The 21,906-nt window shown below is 41.9% G+C and overlaps 2 protein-coding genes and 1 long non-coding RNA gene across 12 annotated transcripts in view; 2 read left to right on the top strand and 1 right to left on the bottom strand.

Moving 5' to 3' along the window:
- WDR53 (WD repeat domain 53) overlaps positions 1 to 12,570 on the top strand; it is a 39,472-nt gene extending 26,902 nt beyond the window's left edge. Inside the window, exons 4-5 of the mRNA XM_089910027.1 lie at positions 9,612 to 9,756; positions 11,772 to 12,570. Of these exons, the coding sequence (XP_089766153.1) occupies positions 9,612 to 9,756; positions 11,772 to 12,216 (590 nt within the window). The 3' untranslated portion in view covers positions 12,217 to 12,570. The remainder of the gene's footprint in view (positions 1 to 9,611; positions 9,757 to 11,771) is intronic.
- Positions 423 to 19,981, bottom strand: LOC115802364 (uncharacterized). Its single transcript, XR_016392915.1, has 2 exons — positions 16,170 to 19,981; positions 423 to 13,689 (listed from the first exon to the last, which is right to left on the bottom strand). It is a non-coding gene; the product is annotated as an uncharacterized LOC115802364 (long non-coding RNA).
- RNF168 (ring finger protein 168) overlaps positions 16,329 to 21,906 on the top strand; it is a 53,688-nt gene continuing 48,110 nt past the window's right edge. For 7 of the 10 annotated variants that reach the window (XR_016392913.1, XR_016392909.1, XR_016392910.1 and 4 more), the window contains exons 1-2: positions 16,330 to 16,887; positions 16,976 to 17,312. Coding sequence is in view for 3 of the 10 variants with exons in the window: in XM_022568510.3 (XP_022424218.1) it covers positions 17,012 to 17,312 (301 nt within the window). In the remaining 7 variants the exon portion in view is untranslated. Of the gene's footprint in view, positions 16,888 to 16,975; positions 17,313 to 21,906 lie in introns of all 10 variants that reach the window. The other 3 variants (XR_016392912.1, XM_089910015.1, XM_022568523.3) reach the window with 1 other exon arrangement.

The following is a 21,906-nucleotide window of genomic DNA, read 5'->3' as shown; positions in this document are numbered from 1 at the left end:
TAAGACTCTGCACTTCCACTGCAGGGGGCACAGGTTTGATCCCTGGTCGGGGAGCTAAGATCCCACATGCCATGTGGTGTGGCCAAAAAAAAAAATCAGGAGATTTGAAGTAGCTAAACCATTTTTGTTTTTCACCAGTTCATTAATGGAAGTTTCCGTAAGAACCCCACTGTCTATGAACATGCCTATCACACAGACACAGTGGGGGTCAATAGCCAATCTAGCTAGTGGGGTCTGCTAAGATTCTTTGAGATTAATGTTTGAACAAGAAATGTCAAACAGATATAGGGGTGAAGTCTTAATTTGGTTTACCCCAGAGTAGGACCTGAGATGAGAATTGCATGTAGTTTGTGAGATGATTCTGTCACCTAACTCAGGTTCAGCCACTTATCACTCAAGAATCCAATACTGAGAGACAAGTGTTGGGTAAAAGGAAAGACAGCTTTACTGAGGAAGCTTGCAATCCTGGGGAAGAGGTGGACTCGTCCCAAAGAACAAACTCCTGACTTCCCAGGTTTTACTCAGAAATTATATTGGAAAAGAAGGGGATACATCCTGAGGAGAGGGTTGTGGGTTATGTGATCAGCTCATGGACATTCTTCCGATTGGTTGGTGGTGAGGTACTCAGGAGTCAACAGCATCAACCTTCTGGTTCTGACTAGTCTGGAGTCTACGTGCTTGTAGGCGGGATATAATTAACTTCTTCCATCTGGCAAGCGTTTCAGTATCTGCAAAATAGCTCAAAGAATATGGCTTAGAATATTATCTATAGTCCTTGAGGAGGAACTAAAGGTCCTTGATTTTGTTTAGTGGCTAAACTATTATTATCTTGTCTTATTTGACTGTTTTCCTTTGTCTCTGCATTTTCTCACTTCTCTGATTAAATTTATTCATTGGAACTCAGGGAAGGCCTAGGAGGCTAAAGTTTTTCTACAGATAATAGGCAGGCAGAGGAAATGTGTGTGTGTAGGGGTTCTGTCCCAGGAAGGCCCCATAGCGTCCTGCTCAGTTACAATTTCAGGAAGCACCCATAGTACAGAAGTAGGAAAGTGAGACAGAGAAGGGAAGATAGCCAACACAGAGTACAGGTTCCCTCTGTGGGTAGTTGAGGCTCAATCCCTCTAAAGTCCTTTTGATGATGGCCCCCATTTTAAAATACAGAAATGGGGGATGAGAGATATTAAGTAATCTGCACAAGCTCACAGAGTTAAGAAGTGGTAGAACAAGAATTTGTACCAATCTGATCAGAGACCAATGACAGTTTAGCCTGAAGGACACCAAGCCAGGTTTTAGAAACTGGAATCTAGAAATGAGGGAAAAGGAAACCAATGCAAGCAGGTTGCAAGCAAATTGAGTGATCGCCTGGAACTGGCACTGTGTCTGAATTTTGCTTTTATATGATGACTGGGTCAGGTGAAAGGTTGAGTCTGGTGATGGAGCTAATGAAATGTATGGAATTCTCTTTCAAGAATATGAGCTCAGACATTCTCAATGAATCCTTTTGTAGTCTTTATAAATTCATAAGTTAAAGAACCCCTTCCTCTGATGTACTGGTGTAGGTAAGTATCTGGACTGAATGCATTTTCCTGAAGGTTGCACTATGAGCAATCTAAAAAAGTTGGATAAACCAGGTTGGCAGCCCCCCTGACAAAGTATCATTTTAACAAGCCCTATTTCCATCCACATGTGCTACTCTTACAAGAACTCTTAGGGTAAGGTGGCCATTAGTAAACTTACTACTGGTAACTTCATCTCTGGCAAAAACTCCTGGATCTTTTCCCTGGGTCAGAAATAACATTACTCTCTTACTGTCTGTACTTTGAGTTCAGCACTCAAAGATAGTACTCAAAGTATTTAATTGTTAGTACTTGATTCAGCTCTAGGATGAACAACAAAAACCTGCTGCTGCTTTAGAAGCTTGTTTCTCAGATGCTTGTTTTAGCAGACCAAAGTACTATTTAGTTCTTGGCACTGCTGTTTAGGTCTTGAGTTCCTCGTTCTTTCAAAGATCTGTACCCTGAAACAGAAAGCAGGCAGAAATCTAGGTTGCAGCTTTGCTATGAAAAAGGTTTGTGGAAGAAAATATTTTTAAAATATACAACTGATAAAGTACCATTATTCAAAATATACAAAGAGCTCCTAAAACTCAACAATAAGAAAACAACCTGATTTTAAAAGGGCAAAACACTTGAACAGAGATTTCACAGAAGATACACAGACGGCAAGTAAGCATATGAAAGATACTCGACATCATTTGTCATTAGGGAATTACAAATTAAAATAATGAGATACCACTACACACTTATTAGAGTGGCCAAAATCCAAAACAATGACAACACCGAATGCTGGCAAGAATGCAGAGCAAAAAGAACTCTAACTCCATTGCTGGTAGAAATACAAAATAGTACAGCCACTTTGGAAGACACTTACAAACTAAACATACTCTTACCATGCAATCCAGCAATCGAGATCCTTGGTATTTACTCAATAAATTGAAAACTTATGTCCACACAAAAACCTACACATGTGTATTTATAGCAGCTTTATTCATAGTTGCCAAAACTTAGAAGCATTCAAGATTCCTTCAGTAGGTGAATGGATAAAGAAACTGTGGTACATTCAGGCAATGGAATATTATTCAGTGCTAAAAAGAAATGAGCTAACAGGACTCCCCTGGCAGTGCAGTGGTTAAGAATCCGCCTGCCAATACAGGGGACATGGGTTCGAGCCCAGGTCCGGGAAGATCCCACATGCCGCGGAGCAACAAAGCCTGCGAGCCGCAACTACTGAAGCCCGTGCACCTAGAGCCTGTGCTCTGCAACAAGAAAAGCCACCGCAATGAGAAGGCCGTGCACCACAACGAAGAGTAGCCCCCGCTTGCCACAACTAGAGAAAGCCCACATGCAGCAACGAAGACCCAACACAGCCAAAAATAAATAAATATTTTAAAATGTTTTTTTTTTAAAAAAAGGAAAAGGAATGAGCTATCAAGCCATGAAAAGACTTGGAGGAAAATTAAATGCATATCACTAAGTAAAAGAAGCCAATCTGAAAAGGCTACATACTGTGTGATTCTGGCCATATGACATTCTGGGAAAAGCAAAACTAGGGAGACAGTGAAAAGATCAGTGGCTGCCAGAGATTTGTGGGGAGGGAGAGATGAATAGGCAGAGCACACAGTGCAACTATTCTGTATGATATTACAATGGTGGATACAGATTACTATGCATTTGTCAAAACCTTTAGACTGGACAACACCTAGAGTGAACCCTAACGTAAACTAGAGACTTTGGATAATAAGGATGTGAAAATGTAGGTTCATCACTTGTGACAGATGTACCGCTGTGGTACATGGATGTCTACTGTGGGGGAGGGTGAGTCTGTGTGAGGGGAGGGATATATGAAAACTCTCTGTACTTTCTGCTCTTTTGCCTGGGAACCTAAAACTGCTCTAAAAAATAAAGTTCATTAGTTAAAAAAAAAAAGTTTGGAAAGCAAAATGACAGGGGACAAGGAGGGTCCAGAAGGTGAACCTGGCAGAAGAGAAGAGGAAATTCAAAGATTGGGCAGACAACAGGCCAAATAGCAGAGAGGCAATCAAGAATGGAATGATCAGCAGGTTCTGTTTAGGTCTGTACAGACAAGAGGTGGTCAGTGCAAGTAGGGAGAAGGGAACAAGTATTGGATCTGGATGGGCAGGCAGTATCCTAAAGGAAGCAGCACTGGTGGGTGGAATTGGCAGGCTCTGATCCCAGAGCCAAACCATTTGCTCTTTACCCTGTTCTAAACATTCTTCCAGAGGCTGGGGGCTGGTCCCCCAATGGCTCATGCTGAGTGCGCTGAGGACAGAGATGCCAGGTTACGTGAGAGTTTCCACCATTGTTTCTTTCCTTCTCTATTTCCTTGTCAAGGTACTGGCCACAGGTCTACCCATCAGAAAACTAGCGTTAGCTCCAGAGAAATGAAGGGCTTCTGAAGAAACCCCAGCAAAGAACTTGATGTATAAAGTCTCGTGCATGGAATTCCCTGGCTGTCCAGTGGTTACGACTCTCTGCTTCTACTGCAGGGGGCCCGGGTTTGATCCCTGGTGGGGGAACTAAGATCCCACATGCCGCACAGTGTGGCAAAAAAAAAAAAAGTCTCCTTCACTTTGCTGAGCTCCTTAAGGACAGAGCCCCAACTATAAAAGGCTTAATCAATAAGGCAAAGTTATTAATGCTCATAAGCACATTAGCAATGAAAGAGTTCTAGGGGAGGTTAATTCAGTGACAGCTTCTTTCTTCCTTTTTTTAAACTTTACCCTTTTTCCAATCTCTTTCTATTCCCCACCCTCCACCCCCCGGTCCCTGGCAACCACTTTTCTACTCTCTGTTTCTATGAATTTAACTTTATATTTAGAGTCCGCATATAAGTGGTACCATGCAGTATTTGTCCTTCTCTGTCTGACTTATTTCACCTAGCATAATGCCCTCAAGGTCCATCCATGTTGTTGCAAACATCAGAATTTTCTTCTTTCTTGGACACTTAGCTTGTTTCCATATCTTGGCTATTGTGAATAATGCTGCAGTGAACATGGGAGTGCAGGTCTCTCGTCGATACCCGGTATTCATTTCCTTCAGATATACATATATACCCAGAAGTGGGATTGCTGGATCAGAGTAGTAGTTCTATTTTTAATTTTTGAGGAACTTCCATACTATTTTCCTTTGGGACAGGTTCTTTTCCTCTCTCTGCTCTGCTGCCCTGGCTTACTCCCTGAGGCTGGTTCCCCTCACGGCCGTAATAGGCTGGATGCTGCAGTCCCTGGCATCATATGAAGGAAAATCCAACAATATTGAGGGATGAAGAGAACATTTTCTCCCATGTGTTTCTTTTTATCATCAGAAAAACTCTTCTCCCAGTCACAAGAAGACACAATTCCCCTTATGTGAGGAGTCAGAATAGCCAAATTCACAGAGACAGAAAGTGGAATGGTGGTTTCAGGGGCTGAGGAGAGGGGAGAATGTGAAGTTGGTATTTAATAGGTACAGACTTTCAGCTGGGGAAGATGAAAAAGTTCTGGAGATGGAAATGGTGGTAATGTTTGGACAACAGTGTGTATGTTCTTAATGTCACAGAACTGTACACTTAAAATGGTCAAAAATGGTAACATTTTTAAATTGAGATATAATTGCCATATAACATTGTATTAGTTTCAGGTATACAACGTAATGATTCTATACATGTATGCAGTACATGATGATCACCATTGTAAGTGTAGTTAATGTTCATCACCACACACAGTTACAATTTTTTCCTGTGATGAAAACTTTTAAAATCAAGTCTCTTAGCAACTTTCAAATATACAATACAGTGTTATTAAATATAGTCACCATGCTGTACATTACATCCCCAGGACTTATTATTATAACTAGAAGTCTGTACTTTTTGACTACCTTCACCCATTTCACCCACCCCCCCAACCAAAAATGGTAAATTTTATGTTATGTATATTTTATCACAAGTTTAAAAAAATGTTTTCTCAGAAGCCCCACAGTAAATCTCCTCTCACATTTCATAGGGCAGAATTCTGCCACCTGCCAATTCCTAAACCAATGATAATGGCAACAATAATAAAATTACTGTGATTGGTTTGGTCTAATCAAGATTCACCACCCTTGTGACTAAGGGGGTGGGTAGACCCAGAGTCCCCTGAAGTACACAGCTGCCCAATGCTCGAACAATATTTGGATTTAGATTCTGTTAATGAGGAAAAAATAGCGGGGATGGGGAGGTATTGGGGAGGATGGCCACTGGGTAGGATACAAAGACCCTAGCAAGGTTTCCCCACTGAGGCAAGGAAGGACTTGATTCCTTCAGGACACCCAAACTTTTCTGAAAATTCATGTGAGACTTACTGACTCCAGCCCCCAGGAGGCCTTGGGGACTCATACTGTCTCTCAGGTCTGTCCCTTTCCCTTTTCACTCCAAGGACAGACATTGTAATCTCATCACTTCACCTCTGACTGTGATACCAGTCTCCTGAGGAACATCTCTGCCTCTGGTTTCATTCCCATTTGGATCCATCTTAAACACCAGTGCTAGAATAACTTACAGAACCAACACCGCACATATGTCCAAACTGCTTACCAGGCTGGCTAGAACCCTTTTGCAATCCTCGTTTTCAGTCTCCCTAATAGTATGCTTCTTAGGGCAAGGATTTTGCCTTACTCATTTTATTCCTAATACCTGGAATAGTGCTGATCATTCATTCATAGGTTTTGCCCATTCAATTTATATTTATGGTGTTCAGCAAATATTGAATAAGTAAATAAATTATTCAATGAATGAATAAATCCATGACCTGACTTTTACCAGTTTGTGTCGTTTTTCTTTTTCTCACATGAATCTTTTGTTGATAGAAAGTCAACAAAATACTCACTCATTGTTCCCTGACCACATCATGTACCTTGCCAACCACCCCTGTGAATTTACCCACAGTTTCTCCAGTTTGTAATGTTCTTCTCTCTCTTCTCTGATAATCAGAGACCTACATTTCCCTTAAGGCCAAGACCAAATCCCACCTTCAATGTGAGTGCTTCTCAGTTATCCAAGGCTTCAGTGACCTACTCTCTCATCATCTATGATTTTTACGGTCTGTATCTACTCAGCACACATTTTATATATATTTTAAGTATATATTATCTTTTAAGTATCTCCCCAGTTAGTATTTAAACCCCTTGAATTCAGGAATCCTGTTTTATGTCTGTTTTTATTTCCAATACCTAATCTAATACTACAATAAATATAAGTTTCTAAGGATGGTCGGATTTTTTTGCATTGATATAATACATCATAAAAAGTCTGGGGCTTCTTTAAATCTAATTGAGATTATAAGTGAATAATTAAGGTCTTAAAATTAGAGAGTAATATTTCCATTAAATTTAATCCTAGTATATGTATACATTGTGTACCCGTATATCCATTTACCAGAATATACACAGAGCCACAATTACATCTGGCTGTTGTACTAGGTTGATGAACTATGGTCACTTTTCAAAGGCAAATATTATAGTGTATCCCAGGACACCTGTGTTCATAGGATCAGCCCTTTGAAACTATATTTGGATGTACAAGCTATTAAAAGCTTCTTGTACTGAGTGACCTTTCAGGCAGAATTTAGATCGAATACTCACACTGCTGCTGCCTGTTGCTGAGTGGAAGAGAGCAGAAAACCCTGGATTCAAACCTCTACTGGGTTTTTGTTTTGCTTGTTTTCTTTTTCATTTTGCCTTAAGAAGATGAACAATGAAACCACAACCCTGATATCCTTAAAGGAGGCAATGAAAAGGTTGCTAATGGCTACAGGGAGGGAGCAAGCATGGGTCTGCTTTTCTGGGAAGATGAGTAAGAGAAGAATGAAGAATAAAAATAAGCAAAGAACTATGGACATGCTAATTAGAATTCTTTCTCTGTTAACGTGTTCAGGTTCAAAAAATGTCAATTAATAATAAAGAAAAATCTACTCCCAGGTGCTATAATTCCATTCAATTAATGTATGTGCTATATGCCAGGTTTGCAAAAATAAGTAACATGTGGTTTCTGCCCTCAAGGAGCTCACAGCCTTAGGAATAACAGAAGTATTCAAAAATGCTTACAATTTAATGTGACTGACATTATAATGGTGATGTTCCTAAAGGGCTATGAGAACATGAAGAGAGGAATGAATTTTGCCTTTGACACTAGGAAAGGGAACCCTTCATAGAGGGACATTTAGGCTGGATCTGAAAGTGTGAGTAGGAGTTTACAAGAAATAAAAATACGGTAAGGAATTCTAGGCTGAGGAAACAGTACATGGAAGCATAGAAGCTTGGAATCGCATATGGTATTCTGTCAGCAGCTAGATGTCTCATATGACTGGTGACTAGGATGTGTGAGAGGACTGGTAGAAGATGGGGGCGAAGGGCAAAGAGCCTGTTTCCTGCTGAGGAAGTCCAACTTGGCTCCAGCAATATCACTGGGCAAGTTGGCAGCATAAAACGTATATAATAGTCAAATTATAAAATCAGAATTGTGTTTTAGAAGAATATCTCTGGAGAATGGATTGGACGTGAAAAGGAGGAATCAAGTTAGACTACTGTAATCCTAGGTCCAAGTGAAAGATGGCGATTAACTGGCTTACTGGAGATAGGACGGGATAGATTAGAGACACACTGATGGAGAGAAAGGGAAAAAATGGTGAGTTATTCTGAGATTTCTAGTTCGAGGAATTGGGTAGATGGTGATGTCATTAACTGAGCTGGAGAATTGTAGTAGAAATGCAGATTTGCAGACATGTTGTTTAGGATTTATGTGGAATGATCGGGAATGCCTTTTGGTGAAAAGATTCCAAAGAAATGCTCCAATTGTAAACCTTTATACTGAATGACAAGCTAGAGTTTCCCTCTAGAGTTCAAGCTGGAGATGACCTAAAAGCAGTATCTTCTTAAAGGTCTAAAAGTTAATACAAAGAGTTTGCCAGATACCATAGTTTTGACTTGCAGACAGAGATTACTGGCATATTAGGTCATGCAGGCCTATACTACAAAAATGCACATTTCGTACAGAGCCTTATCTATATGTAAATAGAATCCAAAGCAATGAGAAAATTCCATTGCCGAAATTTCTGAAGATGGGGTGCGAGAGGAGGGAGGAGGGACTTAGTAGATTCAGCTTAAGACAGTTGAGTTTGACATCACTATCCAGGTGGAGATGTGCAAAACATAGCTGAATATACAGGTCTAGAGCTTAGGAGAGGGGTCGTACCTGAAGCTAAATTAGCCTTGGGAGAAAGTAAAGACCAAGAAGAGAAAATGGTCAAGGATAGAACCCTAGGCAACCACAACAGTATTCGGGTGACTGGGGACATAGAAACTCAGGGAACTGGCTGTGTGCGTATCATTTCCTTCGTGAAAGACAATGTGGGTGGCTTCAGGCAAGTGAGTTGTGTGGTTCCAATTCTTTGTGGTTCAGTTAGACATAATTTTGGTGCCACAGCGCCCTCTAATGATCAGGGCTGTTCAGAGCTACTCAGATCCCCCTTTTGCTGTTGCACTGCTTAGCATTTCACTAACATCAAAAATGTCAATCATAGGAGACACGTTGTATTACTTCTGTGTAAGACCTCTTATAGGTATTGGGGGACAGGCATAAAGATGTCCAAGAAATAGTCTCTGATCCTCTCCCTCCAAGAGCTTACAACTTAGATCATGAAAAACTCTTTTTGAGACTCAATTTCTTTATCCGTAAATAGTAAAAATGACTGCTTTACTTCTAATGGTTGTTGTGAGAATCAAATTAAAGCTTGTATAAAATATTTTTTAACGTATAAAGTATGGTACGAAGACAAGACATGGCATGTAATTGAGGTAATTAGACAATTCACATGTTTGGCAATATAAGGAATGCCAGAACTAGGATGATGACTAGAGAGAACGGCAAATGGGAACAACTGTTCATAATCTTAAAATGTAAATAGCTACTCAAATTTGATAGTGGTTATAAACAATGTATTATAGCCTTATATTAAGACAGAACCTTAGTTTTGTGCCCTGACCTAAATTAACCCTTGATTCTTTTATCCTATAGAGTAGACCACAAACTCCAAGCATTAGAAGCACAGTTTAAAGAACTGGACTTCACCAAGGATAATCTGACACAGAAATTTGAACATCATAGCAAGACTCTGGCAAACCAAGCTGCCCAATATGAGCTGTGGACAGCAGTTCTGTCATTCAAGTGAGTATCCAATCAGAAATCAGTGGAATTTTGTGGTTTTGTGAGAGCTTGCTGTGCTCATTCTAAAATTGGGTTTCTTTTTTTTAAAAAAATAAATTTATTTATTTATTTTTGGCTGCGCTGGATCTTCGTTGCTGCATACGGGCTTTCTCTAGTTGCAGCAAGCAGGGGCTTCTCTGGTTGTGGAGCATGGGCTCTAGGCACGCAGGCTTCAGTAGTGGCAGCACACGGGCTCAGTAGCTGTGGCTCACAGGCTCTAGAGCACAGGCTCAGTAGTTGTGGCGTACAGGCTTAGTTGCTCCGCAGCATGTAGGATCTTCCTGGACCAGGGCTCGAACTCGTGCCCCCTGCATTGGCAGGCAGACTCTTAACCACTGTGCCACCTGGGAAGTCCCTAAAATTGGGTTTCTTAATATGGTTCCAACAATGGATTGTGAAGAAGTTACATTTTCTTAAGCTCATTCATTCAAAAGAGATTAATTTGAGCACCTGTTTACTTGCCAGAACTGTGGTACACATCTCAGAGTCCCTTGCTTGCCAAAGTCTTACTAACATAGAGATGGATAATATAACTCCTCTGCCATGGAGAAACTTACAGTATGAGTGGCCTGAGATCTAAGCTATCCAGTTTAGTGCAAGCCCTATTTCTTTTCTTTTCTTTTTTTTAAAATTCTTTTAATAGTGTGTATCTGTTAATCCCAAACTCCTAATTTATCTCTCCCCTTCCCCTCTGGTAACCGTAAAATTGTTTTCTATGTCTGTGAATCTGTTTTGTAAATAAGTTCATTTGCATAATTTTTTTAGATTCCACATATAAGTGATATCATGTGGCATTTGTCTTTGTCTGACTTAATTATGATAATCTCTAGGGCCACCCATGTTTCTGCAAGTGTCATTATTTTGTTCTTTTTTATGTCTGAGTAACATTCCTCTATATATATGTATCACATCTTCTCTATCCATTCATTGGTCGATGGACACTTGGGTCGCTTCCATGTCTTGGCTATTGTAAATAACTACTATGAACACTGGCAGGCCCTATTTCTAAAGTAAGCATTTTCTAAACTGCAACAGCTGGTTGTTACCTGAAAACTGGGTTCAACTCTTGGTGGGCGTTGAACCAAAAGACAACCAAGCCAAAGACTGGGACAAGAAAGGATGTATTACTTGCAGCAAGTAAGGAAAACACCAGGGATCTTCCCCAAAGCAGCGTCTTCCCAAACAGCAAAACTGGGGAAGTTTTAAGCTAAGGGTACATGCATAATCATGAAGGGGCTTGAATAGAGGAGAACTCAGCAGCAAATTGGGGCAAAGGTTGACAGAGTCCAAGCTTTAGTTGACTGAAGTCATAAGGGTCAGAAAAGGTCAACATCATTATTCCATCTTCCACTGGGTGGGGACCTCAGTTCCTGCAGAACTCAAAAGATATGTATCAGATTATTATATATATCCCTTGAGGAGGAACTAGGACTCTTATTACTAAACTACTTTTTCTTGAAGCTTTTCCTTTGTCCCTGCATTCCCTCACTTACCATTAAAATCATGAATTACTGAGACCTGTTCAAGGTCAAGCACTGTGGCCAGGATTAGATCACAAAATGGCTTAGGTCAAAAATGGCTTCTCTTGGGCTTCCCTGGTGGAGCAGTGGTTGAGAGTCCGCCTGCCGATGCAGGGAACATGGGTTCATGTCCCGGTCCGGGAGGATCCCACATGCCGCGGAGCGGCTGGGCCTGTGAGCCATGGCCACTGGGCCTGCGCGTCCGGAGCCTGTGCTCTGCAGCGGGAGAGGCCACAACAGTGAAAGGCCCACATATCGCAAAACAAACAAACAAAAAATGGCTTCTCTTATGTCAAGAGAGCCATGCCTGGTTCTCTTTCTCTGGGGACCTCCTACTGTATCTGCTTACAGTTATCCTAGTAGGTTTATACTTCTTTGAATTATCCTAAGAAAATTCATTTTATGTTTGTATGTAAAGAGTTCTAATGCTTAAGAAGCTCTCCACATTTTTTGTAGGTTCACTCCAATGGAATTGAATATTTTATACAGCTACGTCATTGAAGTACTCATCCGCTTGCACACTCGTGTGCTTGAGAAGCTGCCAGATCTGGTGAGAGGTCTTCCCACCTTAGCCTCCATCCTTAGACGAAAAGTCAAGAACAAGCGCATTAGAGTTGTATGGGAATCTGTTCTGGAGGAGCATGGGATGCAAGAAGAAGATATCACAGCACTGTGTACCTTCTTTGTAGCACATGGTAACAAGGCAGAACACTACATTGCTAAAGTAAGGCAAATGTATATAAAAGATGTCAATTTCATGATCACTAATATGGTAAAGAACCAGGCTCTGCAGGATGGTTTGCTAAAGGCTGTTCAGGTCATTGAGAAGGGAAAAGCAGTGAGGGCCCCTGAAGAGCAAAAGTCATCCCTAGAAGAGTTGATACCATCAGCCAAAAGCTAACCTGTAACCCTAGACCCAGAGATTACGCTTCTAGTAATTTATCTTGCAAATGGGAAAAAATACATACATGCAACTTATTACAGGGTTATTTTTATAGCAAAAGTGAGGAGAGTGTTAAATTATGATATACTGATACAGTGGATACTTTCTGTGTAGCAATACAAGAGAATGAAGAAGCTCTTCATGTAATCGTATAGTAATATGCAGTTATCACCAAGATGTGTTGTTTTAAAATATTCATTTCCAGGGCTTCCCTGGTGGCGCAGTGGTTGAGAGTCCGCCTGCCGATGCAGGGGACACGGGTTCGTGCCCCGGTCCGGGAAGATCCCACATGCCATGGAGCGGCTGGGCCCATGAGCCATGGCCGCTGAGCCTGCGCATCCTGAGCCTGTGCTCCACAACGGGAGAGGCCACAACAGTGAGAGGCCTGCGTACCGCAAAAAAAAATAAAAAATAAAAAAATAAAATAAAATATTCATTTCCAATATATATTGCTAAATGGAAAAAAACGAGCAAAAACAAACATATAGGCTACTATATCTATAAACTTCATAAACTTCTTCTGGAGAAATACATTAAAAAGTGGTAACACTGGTTTTCTTAGGGAAGAAAACTGAGAAGCTAGGGATCAAATGTAGGAGGAAGTCTTTTCAATGTTAATCTATTTGTACTTTTTGAATTTTGAACCATGTGAATGTATGTACTAAAAGCAATAAATAAATAAAACATCTAATATATTTTGTATGTTGATGTGCATTTTCTCTCTAGTACAGTTCCATAGTTACTTGTACTAGAAAGGGAATTCTCACACACTGACCATATATTTATAATTTTTTAAAAAATTTATTTATTTGGCTGTGCCAGGTCTCAGTTGTGGCATGCGGGACCTTCGTTGCCACGTGTAGGATCTTTAGTTGTGGCATGCGAACTCTTAGTTGCGGCATGTGGGATCTAGTTCCCTGACCAGGGATCGAACTCATGCCCCCTGCACTGGGAGCGTGGAGTCTTAGCCACTGGACCACCAGGCAAGTCCTATTTATAATTTTTTTTTTCTCCCGTTGCGGAGCACAGGCTCCAGACGCACAGGCTCAGCGGCCATGGCTCATGGGCCCAGCCGCTCCACGGCATGTGGGATCTTCCCGGACCGGGGCACGAACCCGTGTCCCCTGCATCGGCAGGTGGACTCTCAACCACTGCGCCACCAGGGAAGCCCTATAATATTTTTTGAATAAATGCCATGCACTAGGTAGTGTGAATAACAGAAACATTTTAAAATGTGGATCCTGCCCTACAGGTAAAAGTTAAACACTGATGCTTTATTTGGGAGGTACAAATTCAGGACAACCAGAATGAGTAACACTTTGGAAGGCTGTTATGTAGAGAAGGATGAGAAGTAATACAAGATGATGTGTTACCTTGCTGGCTCCTCCTTGACAATAGGTTGCTTGCTAGATCCATGCACTCAGTCTTGTCCTTCTCCAGACACATTGTTTAGAGACACCATGCCAAATAAAAAAAAAGAGAGAGAGAGAAACCATGTGTTGGAAGTGTTACTGAACCAAACTTGGTCTGTTTGCCCGCCATGCAGCAAAGCCAACCTACTGACATGGGGGTGTGTTGAAGGAAAGTGCAGCGTTTATTGCAGGGCACCAAGCAAAGAGAACGGGCAGCTAGTGCTGGAAAGACGACAGGAACTCCTCTGTGGCTTCCAGAGAAGGGTTTTAAAGGCACCTTTTGATGTGAGGGTTGCAGCTCACGGATTTTTTTGATTGGTTGATTGTGAGGTAACAGGGTGATGTTTCCGGAATCTTAATCATCAACCGATTTCTACAAGTTTAGGGTCTAGTGCTTGTGATCAGCATGTAGTCACCATCCTCCACCTGGGTGGGGTGAGCCTTAATTTCTTCAGAACTCAAAAGATATACATCAGATCGTGTACATCCCTTGAGAAGGAACTAGAAGTGTTTTATCACTGAAGTATTGTTTAACCTATTATTAATTTTTCTACTTGGCTGCTTTTCCTTTGTTTCTGCATTTCCTCCCTTCCCTAATTTGTAACTGCTTGAGTCTGCTCTTTGGAACTCAGGGAAGGGCTAGGAAACAAAAGCCTTTGTTTCCTACAAGAAACAGGAAACATGGAGGGGCCTTTGTAGCCGGAAGGGCCCTGCAGGGTCCTGCTTGGTTTCAATCCCCCCTTTTCTTTGATACTCCTCAATCCTACTGGAACAAAAAAGGGAATAAAGTTTTCTACAGAGAGGTTAATCATAAACTTGGCAGGGAAACTCGATTTTAGAGGGGCTTGGTTTCAATAGGAAGAAGGAAGGAAAATTTCTCTGTTGTGCTCACAAAGTCTACTGTTTTCAATTGGTCAAAATTGGCTCTGTGGGGAGTGACCCCCTCATACTTCCAGGATGCATCATCTAAGCCCTCCTAGCAGCCACTGGGAAGCCAGTGACTGCATTGTTCAGCGCAGTGTTTCACAGGATCCCAGAAGTGGCAGGAGAAGCCAGAGATTCCAGTAATGCAACTGGTCAGCCCCAGGCAGAGGAAAGGACTGTGGGTCTGCAAAGTAAACGAGGCCAGGGAAATCTGAGGAAGCACATAAAATGTATCCATTACACAAGACACAGGTACCGGAAAATAGAAATCAAAATGCAAGAGTTAAAATAAGATTACAAAAAACCCCATAATCACTAGGCAATATACAAATGAGTGAGTTCAGAGGAGGGGTATCATCGTGTGGTGGAGAAGTATCTCCTAGAGGAAGTGCCTTGAACGAGGCAAAGCCATGAAGCAACTCATTTAGGATGAACTGAGATTTCAAGCAATGGCCCCAAAACACAAGATTTGTATGACAGTGAATAGATCATAACTGAATGTTTAAAAGAATAATAGGAGATTCCACAGGAAAAGGAGGTTGGGATCACATTAGGGAGCCTGGAATTAAGGGATTGATACTATGGACAACTGGATGACAACCAGTTTTTTGAACTCGAGTTAAAAAAAATGAAACTTCCAAAGCTCTCTAGAAAGGATCCACACCTCCTAGTTTTGCCTTCATCTGTAAACCACTCATCTCCAGCACCTAAATGACCTCAGCAAACCTAAAAGACCTTAATGACTATTTACATGCGCAGTGACTTTCTTTCCTCTTCGTCCACAGCTATTTAGCATTTCCTCAGAAAACTCAGACCTGTTTTTTTTCCAAAAATTTTAAAATTGAGGTAAAACACACATAACATAAAATTCACCACCCTAACCATTTAAAAAAATTTTTTATTATTTTTTTTAAGACTAGTCAAGTGCAGTAGTGAGAACCACCTTAACCATTCTTACATGTACAGTTCAGCAGTATTAAATATTTACATTCATAAAATTGTGCAACCATCACCACCATCCGTCTCCAGAACCTGTAAAACTGAAACTCTATATCCATTAAATAATAACTCTACTTTGTCTCTATGAAGCTTGGTTCTTAAGTACTAGAGATCACAGTCTTTATATAATCCCCACCGCTTTCTTAGCCAAAATCTACTTTTTCATACAACTCAATTCAGTAGGATCAGTTGTCAGTAAAAGAACTCAATACCAAAGTAGAAAAACTTATTCCAAAAGCATAAAAATATGAAATATTTTCCTTTTGACTTCCTTTGTAATTCTGACTGCTCTAGACTGAAATTTAACAATAAAGTAGTTAAGCCCAAGATCGTGGCAGCAGCACCAAAGTTTGTTTCCCAAGTGCCTGTTAAACTGCAGCAAGTTTGTGGATTCTCTGACCACAGCCTTTCTCGGAGATGCTTTTCCAAGAACTTTGGAAAGCGACCTAAGAGGCTTAGTTACAAATTAACGAAAACAGAAGTGTATTCTGTAGAGTACTGAGGAAAGAATTTTTTAAATTACTATTCGGTTTTTAGTTTGTTTTGAGGTTTCCCATTTTCAGCCCAGAGACTAACCTTGCGACACTTCCGGGCTTCCGCAGCCTCCGGGAGCAAGAATCACGCGGGAAAAGTGGAGCCGCAGGGGTTGCGACGCAAGGGGAGGGCCCTCTCCCGGGGGCGGGGCGGGCGGCGCGCGCAGGCCCGGAAGTCCCTCCCGGCCAAATGTTAGCCGTCTCTGCTCTTGGTCGGTTCTCTAAGGTGGGAGGGGCCGTTTTGGCGGGCAGTTGTGACGTCACTAGCCCTTGTCGGTTTGCTACAGCACTGCAGCCAACATGAGGCTTTCTGGCTAACCGAAGAAAGGCGAGGGGTGGGCTCAGAGCCCCGGGAAGTGCTCGCTTGCGGCCCCACAGCAGCGGTAAGACTGGAGTCCCGCTCCAGCAGAGGCCGGCGTCCGGGCGGAAGCAGCGTTCTTTCTCGAGCGGTGGCCTGGTGGTTGCGCGCCTAGGCGGCCTCGGGCTTGGCTGCCTGGAACTAAGAGAGCATCCTCACCTGGTAAGAGGGAGGAGGGGAACTTGCTGCGAGCCTCCTGCGGCGCCAAAGAGCCAGAGCCCACCGTTCTCCTTGCCGCAGCGGTTGTTAACGCCTGGGAGCAGCCAAGGTTCATTTGTTTTCTTTCCGGATGTTTGTCTTAAACATGGACAAATACACCGCCTTCCAGGGTCGTACTGTTTACCTTGCCAGCAGAACATCTTTTTACTTCAAGACGTTTGATACTCCCAATCTCTGAATTCAGGTAGGCTGCTGAGCATAATATTTAAACACAAAACTGTTAATTTGCTTTTTCCTTACTTGGGCTGGAAATACGATTCTTTCTCTTTCAGGTGTTGATGTTGAATATGCCTTATTAGCATATTAAAATGGCTGTACCCAAAGACGCCATCCCTTCCTTGTTGGAATGCCAGTGCCAGATCTGTGTGGAAATCCTAATTGAGCCTGTGACACTCCCTTGTAACCACACGCTCTGTAAACCATGCTTCCAATCGACTGTTGAAAAGGCAAATTTGTGCTGTCCCTTCTGTCGCCGCCGGGTCTCTTCGTGGACTCGGTACCATACCCGAACAAATTCTCTTGTCAATACGGAACTGTGGGAGATAATTCAAAAACACTATACAGAGGAATGCAAGCTTAGAGCCTCTGGGCAAGAATCAGAGGAAATTGGTGAGTAAAACCCAACGCGTTTGTTATCTAAAATCAAAAATCCTTTTAAAAGCCAATCACCGGGCTTCCCTGGTGGCGCAGTGGTTGAGAGTCCGCCTGCCGATGCAGGGGACATGGGTTCATGCCCCGGTCCGGGAAGATCCCACATGCCGCGGAGCGGCTGGGCCCGTGAGCCATGGCCACTGAGCCTGCGCGTCCGGAGCCTGTGCTCCGCAATGGGAGAGGCCACAACAGTGAGAGGCCCACGTACCCCCCCCCCAAAAAAAAAAAAAAAGCCAATCACCACTAATCCACTTTTTTAAATTAATTATTTGTTGGCTGCGTTGAGTCTTCGTGTGGGCTTTCTCTAGTTACCGCGAGCGGGGGCTGCTCTGTGTTGGGGTGCACGGGCTTCTCATTGCAGTGGCTTCTCGTTGCGGAGCCCGGGCTCTAGGCGCACGGGCTTCAATAGTTGCGGCACGCCGGCTCTAGAGCGCAGACTCAGTAGTTGTGGTGCGTGGCCTTCGTTGCTCCGCGGCATGTGGGATCTTGCGGACCAGGGGTCGAAAGGGATCGAACCCGTGTCCCCTGCATTGACAGGCAGATTCTTAATCACTGCGCCACCAGGGAAGCCCCTAATCCATTTTTTTAAAGAATAAAACAGAAAGCCCGGTTAGTGTTTGTCTAAATTTTTTAGGGTTTGGGTTTTATGGGTCCCAAAATGTTGATTAAGGTCAGTGGCACGATTTTGTTCATTGTCACAGCGCAGGCTGTATTCAGTTGATATTTGCTGGATTAAAAATGAAAAGAAAAAACCTAGAACAAAAGAATTGCCTGCTAGAGTCTTAAGTCATGTGAAAAGTTACATAGTCACAGATGAGCAATAGTGTAGTATAGCAACAGCAGAAGTAAGGAAACTACTGGATTCTTGTGTTAATATCTTTTTCACTTTAAATTACTTTCTCTAACTTACTTGCCGTGCATCGCCATTCATTTAATTCTTCAGCTTGCAAGTGTTACAGTATCCAAGCTCTCTCTGCTCCCTGGCGACAGGCCAATAAATCAGAGACGAGGTGTTGAGGAAAGGAATACGAGTCGGCAGACCAAGAAGATAGCCAACTAAAGTCTCAAAATAACCATCTTAACCGGGTTTGGATGCCAGTTTCTTTTATAGCACAGAGAGGGGGAGGAGATGAGGAAGTAAAGTAAAAAAGCCATAAATTTTGCAAATATCCCAGATGTTTCCTTGAGCAAAGGCACTTTGGTTTAACATTCAGGCAGAGAGGCAGGGTTCCCCCAGGCAAGCCATTATGTGTAGACAGTATCCTTTTAGTGAACAAAAGCAACAGGAAGCAAAGGTTAAAGTAAAAAACAGATCCTACATCTAGTCTGATTTGCCTCTTCCCTGTTACACTGGGAGCCTAAAATAGCTTTCTGTGGCCAGTTCCATCTAGTTCATCCATTTTTATTCATAGCTCTCCACAGTATGTACTATTCATTATGCTCCAAACTGAACACTGGACTCTAGCAGCCTGATCACTCACGTGATCAATAAGTCATGTGGTGTTTCATGTTTAGGCTTTGAATGTGGTGCTTATGCTCTGGTCTACTTGCCTTATTTTGGAATTCTTTTTATTGTGGTAAATAAAATTTGCCATTTTAACCATTTTTAAGTGTACAGTTCAGTGTTGTTAATTACATTCACAATGTTTTGCAGCCATCACCACTGTGTTTCCAAAACTTTTTCATTACCCCAGACAGACTCTTCAACCATTAAGCAATGACTCTTCCGCTCCCCTCCCCCTTTCCGGAGTTTCTAATCTCTATGAATTTGCCTGTTCTAGGTTTTTCATATAAGTGTGTTCATTCAGTATGTGATCTGTTGTGTCTGGCTTCTTTCACTTAGCATAATGCTTCCAAAGTTCATACGAGGTTATATCAGTACTTCTTTCCTTTTTAGGGCTGAATAATTTTATGGATATGTTATATTTTTTTCACTCATCCATTGATGGACATTTGGGTAGTTTTCATCTTTTGGCTGTTTGAACAGTGCTGATATGAATATTCATGTACAAGTATTTGTTTGAATATGTTTTCATTTCTTTTGTGTATATATCTAGGAGTGGACTTGCTGGATCATATGGTGATTCTATGTTTAGCTTTTTGAGAAACTGCCAAACTTTTCCACAGGTTTGCATCGTTTTACATTCCCACCACAATGTGTAATGGTTCCAATTTCTGCACATCCTAACCAACACTTGTTATTTTCTGGGGTTTCTTTTTGTTTTTCTTTTAATTTTTTTACAGCCATCCTAGGAGGTGTTAAGTGGTAGCTTAGTGTGTTTTTTAAATTGTGGTAAAGTATACATAACAAAATTTACCATTTTAACCATTTTTAGGTGTGCAGTCCAAGGTATTAAGTACATTCACATAGGTGTGCAACCATCACCACCATCCCTTTCCAGAAATTTTTCATCTTCCCAAACTGAAACTGCATACCCATTAAACAACAATTCCCCAATTCCCTCTTCCTCCAGCCCGTGGCAACCACCAGTGTTACTTCCTGCCTCTATGAATTTGACTACTTTGGGTACCTCATATAAGTAGAATCATAGTAGCTGTTTGTGCTTTTGTATGTGGCTTCTTTCTTCCTTTCCTTTCCTTTCCTTTTCTTCCCTTTTCTCCCCTCCCCTCTCCTCCCCTCCCCTCCCCTCCCCTCCCCTCCCCTCCCCTCCCCTCCCCTCGCCTCCCCTCCCCTCCCCTCCCCTCCCCTCGCCTCCCCTCCCCTCCCCTCCCCTCCCCTCCCCTCCCCTCCCCTCCCCTCCCTTCCCCTCCCCTCCCCTCCCCTCCCCTCCCCTCCCCTCCCTTCCCCTCCCCTCCTCTCCCCTTCCCTTCTCTCCCCTCCCCTCCCCTCCCCTGCCCTTCTCTCCTCTCCTGTCCTCTCTCTTTTTTCCAGGAGGGCAATTGGGCAATTTTTTTAAAAATTGAAGTATAATTGACTTACAGTATTGGTTTCAGGGGTACAGCAGTGATTCGATATTTTTATACACTACAAAATGATCACCACCTTCTTTCACTTAGCATAATGTCAGAGTTCATCCATGTTGTAGCATGAGTCGGAATTTCATTCCTTTTTATGGCTAAATAATATTTCATTGTATGTATTTACCATGCTTTGTTTATGCATTCATCTGTCAGTGGATCTTTGGGTTACTTCCATCTTTGGCTTCCACCTTTTGGCTATTGTGAATAATGCTGCTATGAACATTGGTGTACAAGTGTCTGTATCCCTGCTTTCAACTCTTTTGGGTATGTACCCAGAAAGGAACTGCTGGATCACATGGTAATTCTATGTTTAATTTTTTGAGGAACTGCTATACTCTTTCCATAGCAGCTGTACAATCTTAAACACTCCCACTAGCAATGTGCAAGGGTTCCTTTTTAGGATATCTTGGTCAGCATTTGTTACTTTATGGTTTTGTTTTGTTTGTTTGATACAGCCATCCTAGTGGGTGAGAGATGCTATCCCATTATGGTTTTGATTTGCATTTCCCGAATGACTAATGATATTGAGCATCTTTTCATGTGCTTATTGGCCATTGCATATCTTTGGAAAGATGTTTATTTAGGTCCTTTGCTCATTTTTTAATCGGGTATTTGTTTTTTTGTTATTGAGTTGTTAGTATTCCTAATATATTCTGGAGTTAACCCTTATCAGATATGATTTGCAAATATTTTCTCATTTCATAGGTTGCCATTTCACTTTATTGATTGTGTCCTTTGATGGACAGAAGTATTTAAGTTTGATGTAGCCCGTTTGTCTGTTTTTACTTTTGTTACTTGTGCTTTTGGTGTCATATCCAAGAAATCATTGCTAAATCCCATGTCATGAAGCTTTTCCCCTGTTTTCTTCAGGAGCTTTATATGTAGTTTTAGGTGGCCTTTCAGTAAGTATGACTAAAAAGTGGTGATGGGCAATTAACTGTCATTGTATAGAAGTGTCTTGTGTAAAATGTTTGAGGTTAAGATGGTAAAGATAATAATGTAAGTGGTGGACAGTTACAATTTGTGGCTGCACAACATCTTACGTTTTGATAGTTTCCTACCTCAGGGTTCTGTCTTCTCCACAAAATTACAGGATTCATACTTCCCATCGCCTAGGGTCAGGCATGTGACCTAAGACCTGGATTTAGAAGTAAACAATATGAATATGTAGCATTGAGCAGGAAGACTGACCTGCAAGCCTGGTGACAGAGAAACCCACTTCTTCAGGGGCAGCACTGCTTGGACTTTTGGAATCCAGGTCTGAGCAGAAATGGTATTTTTGCTAGAACAACTCTCATGGTGTAATTGGGCATTATTGCTGGTTACATACCTTTAGGACCTGGGTCTCAGGCCCACCCAAAGGTTATTTCTATATTTGATTTCTATAATATGCTATTACTAGGCAGACCTGTTTGATAATTGATAGCAAGATTAGTTGCAAGTAGGAGACCTTCAAAGATGTGGGAATCTCACATTGGTTGTAGCAACTGTTTGGGTTTGATGGCAGTGAGGATAAAATTAGTTACAGAGGATGTGACTTTAGCAGTCCAATATTACCTAGAATAAAGTG

Source organism: Delphinapterus leucas, chromosome 4 (assembly GCF_059928025.1).
Source record: "Delphinapterus leucas isolate spDelLeu-1000000601 "Yukka" chromosome 4, BTC_Dleu_Yukka2, whole genome shotgun sequence".
Classification (NCBI taxonomy): domain Eukaryota; kingdom Metazoa; phylum Chordata; class Mammalia; order Artiodactyla; family Monodontidae; genus Delphinapterus; species Delphinapterus leucas.
The sequence above is the reverse complement of the archived record's forward strand: the minus strand, read 5'-3'. Positions and strand labels throughout refer to the sequence as shown.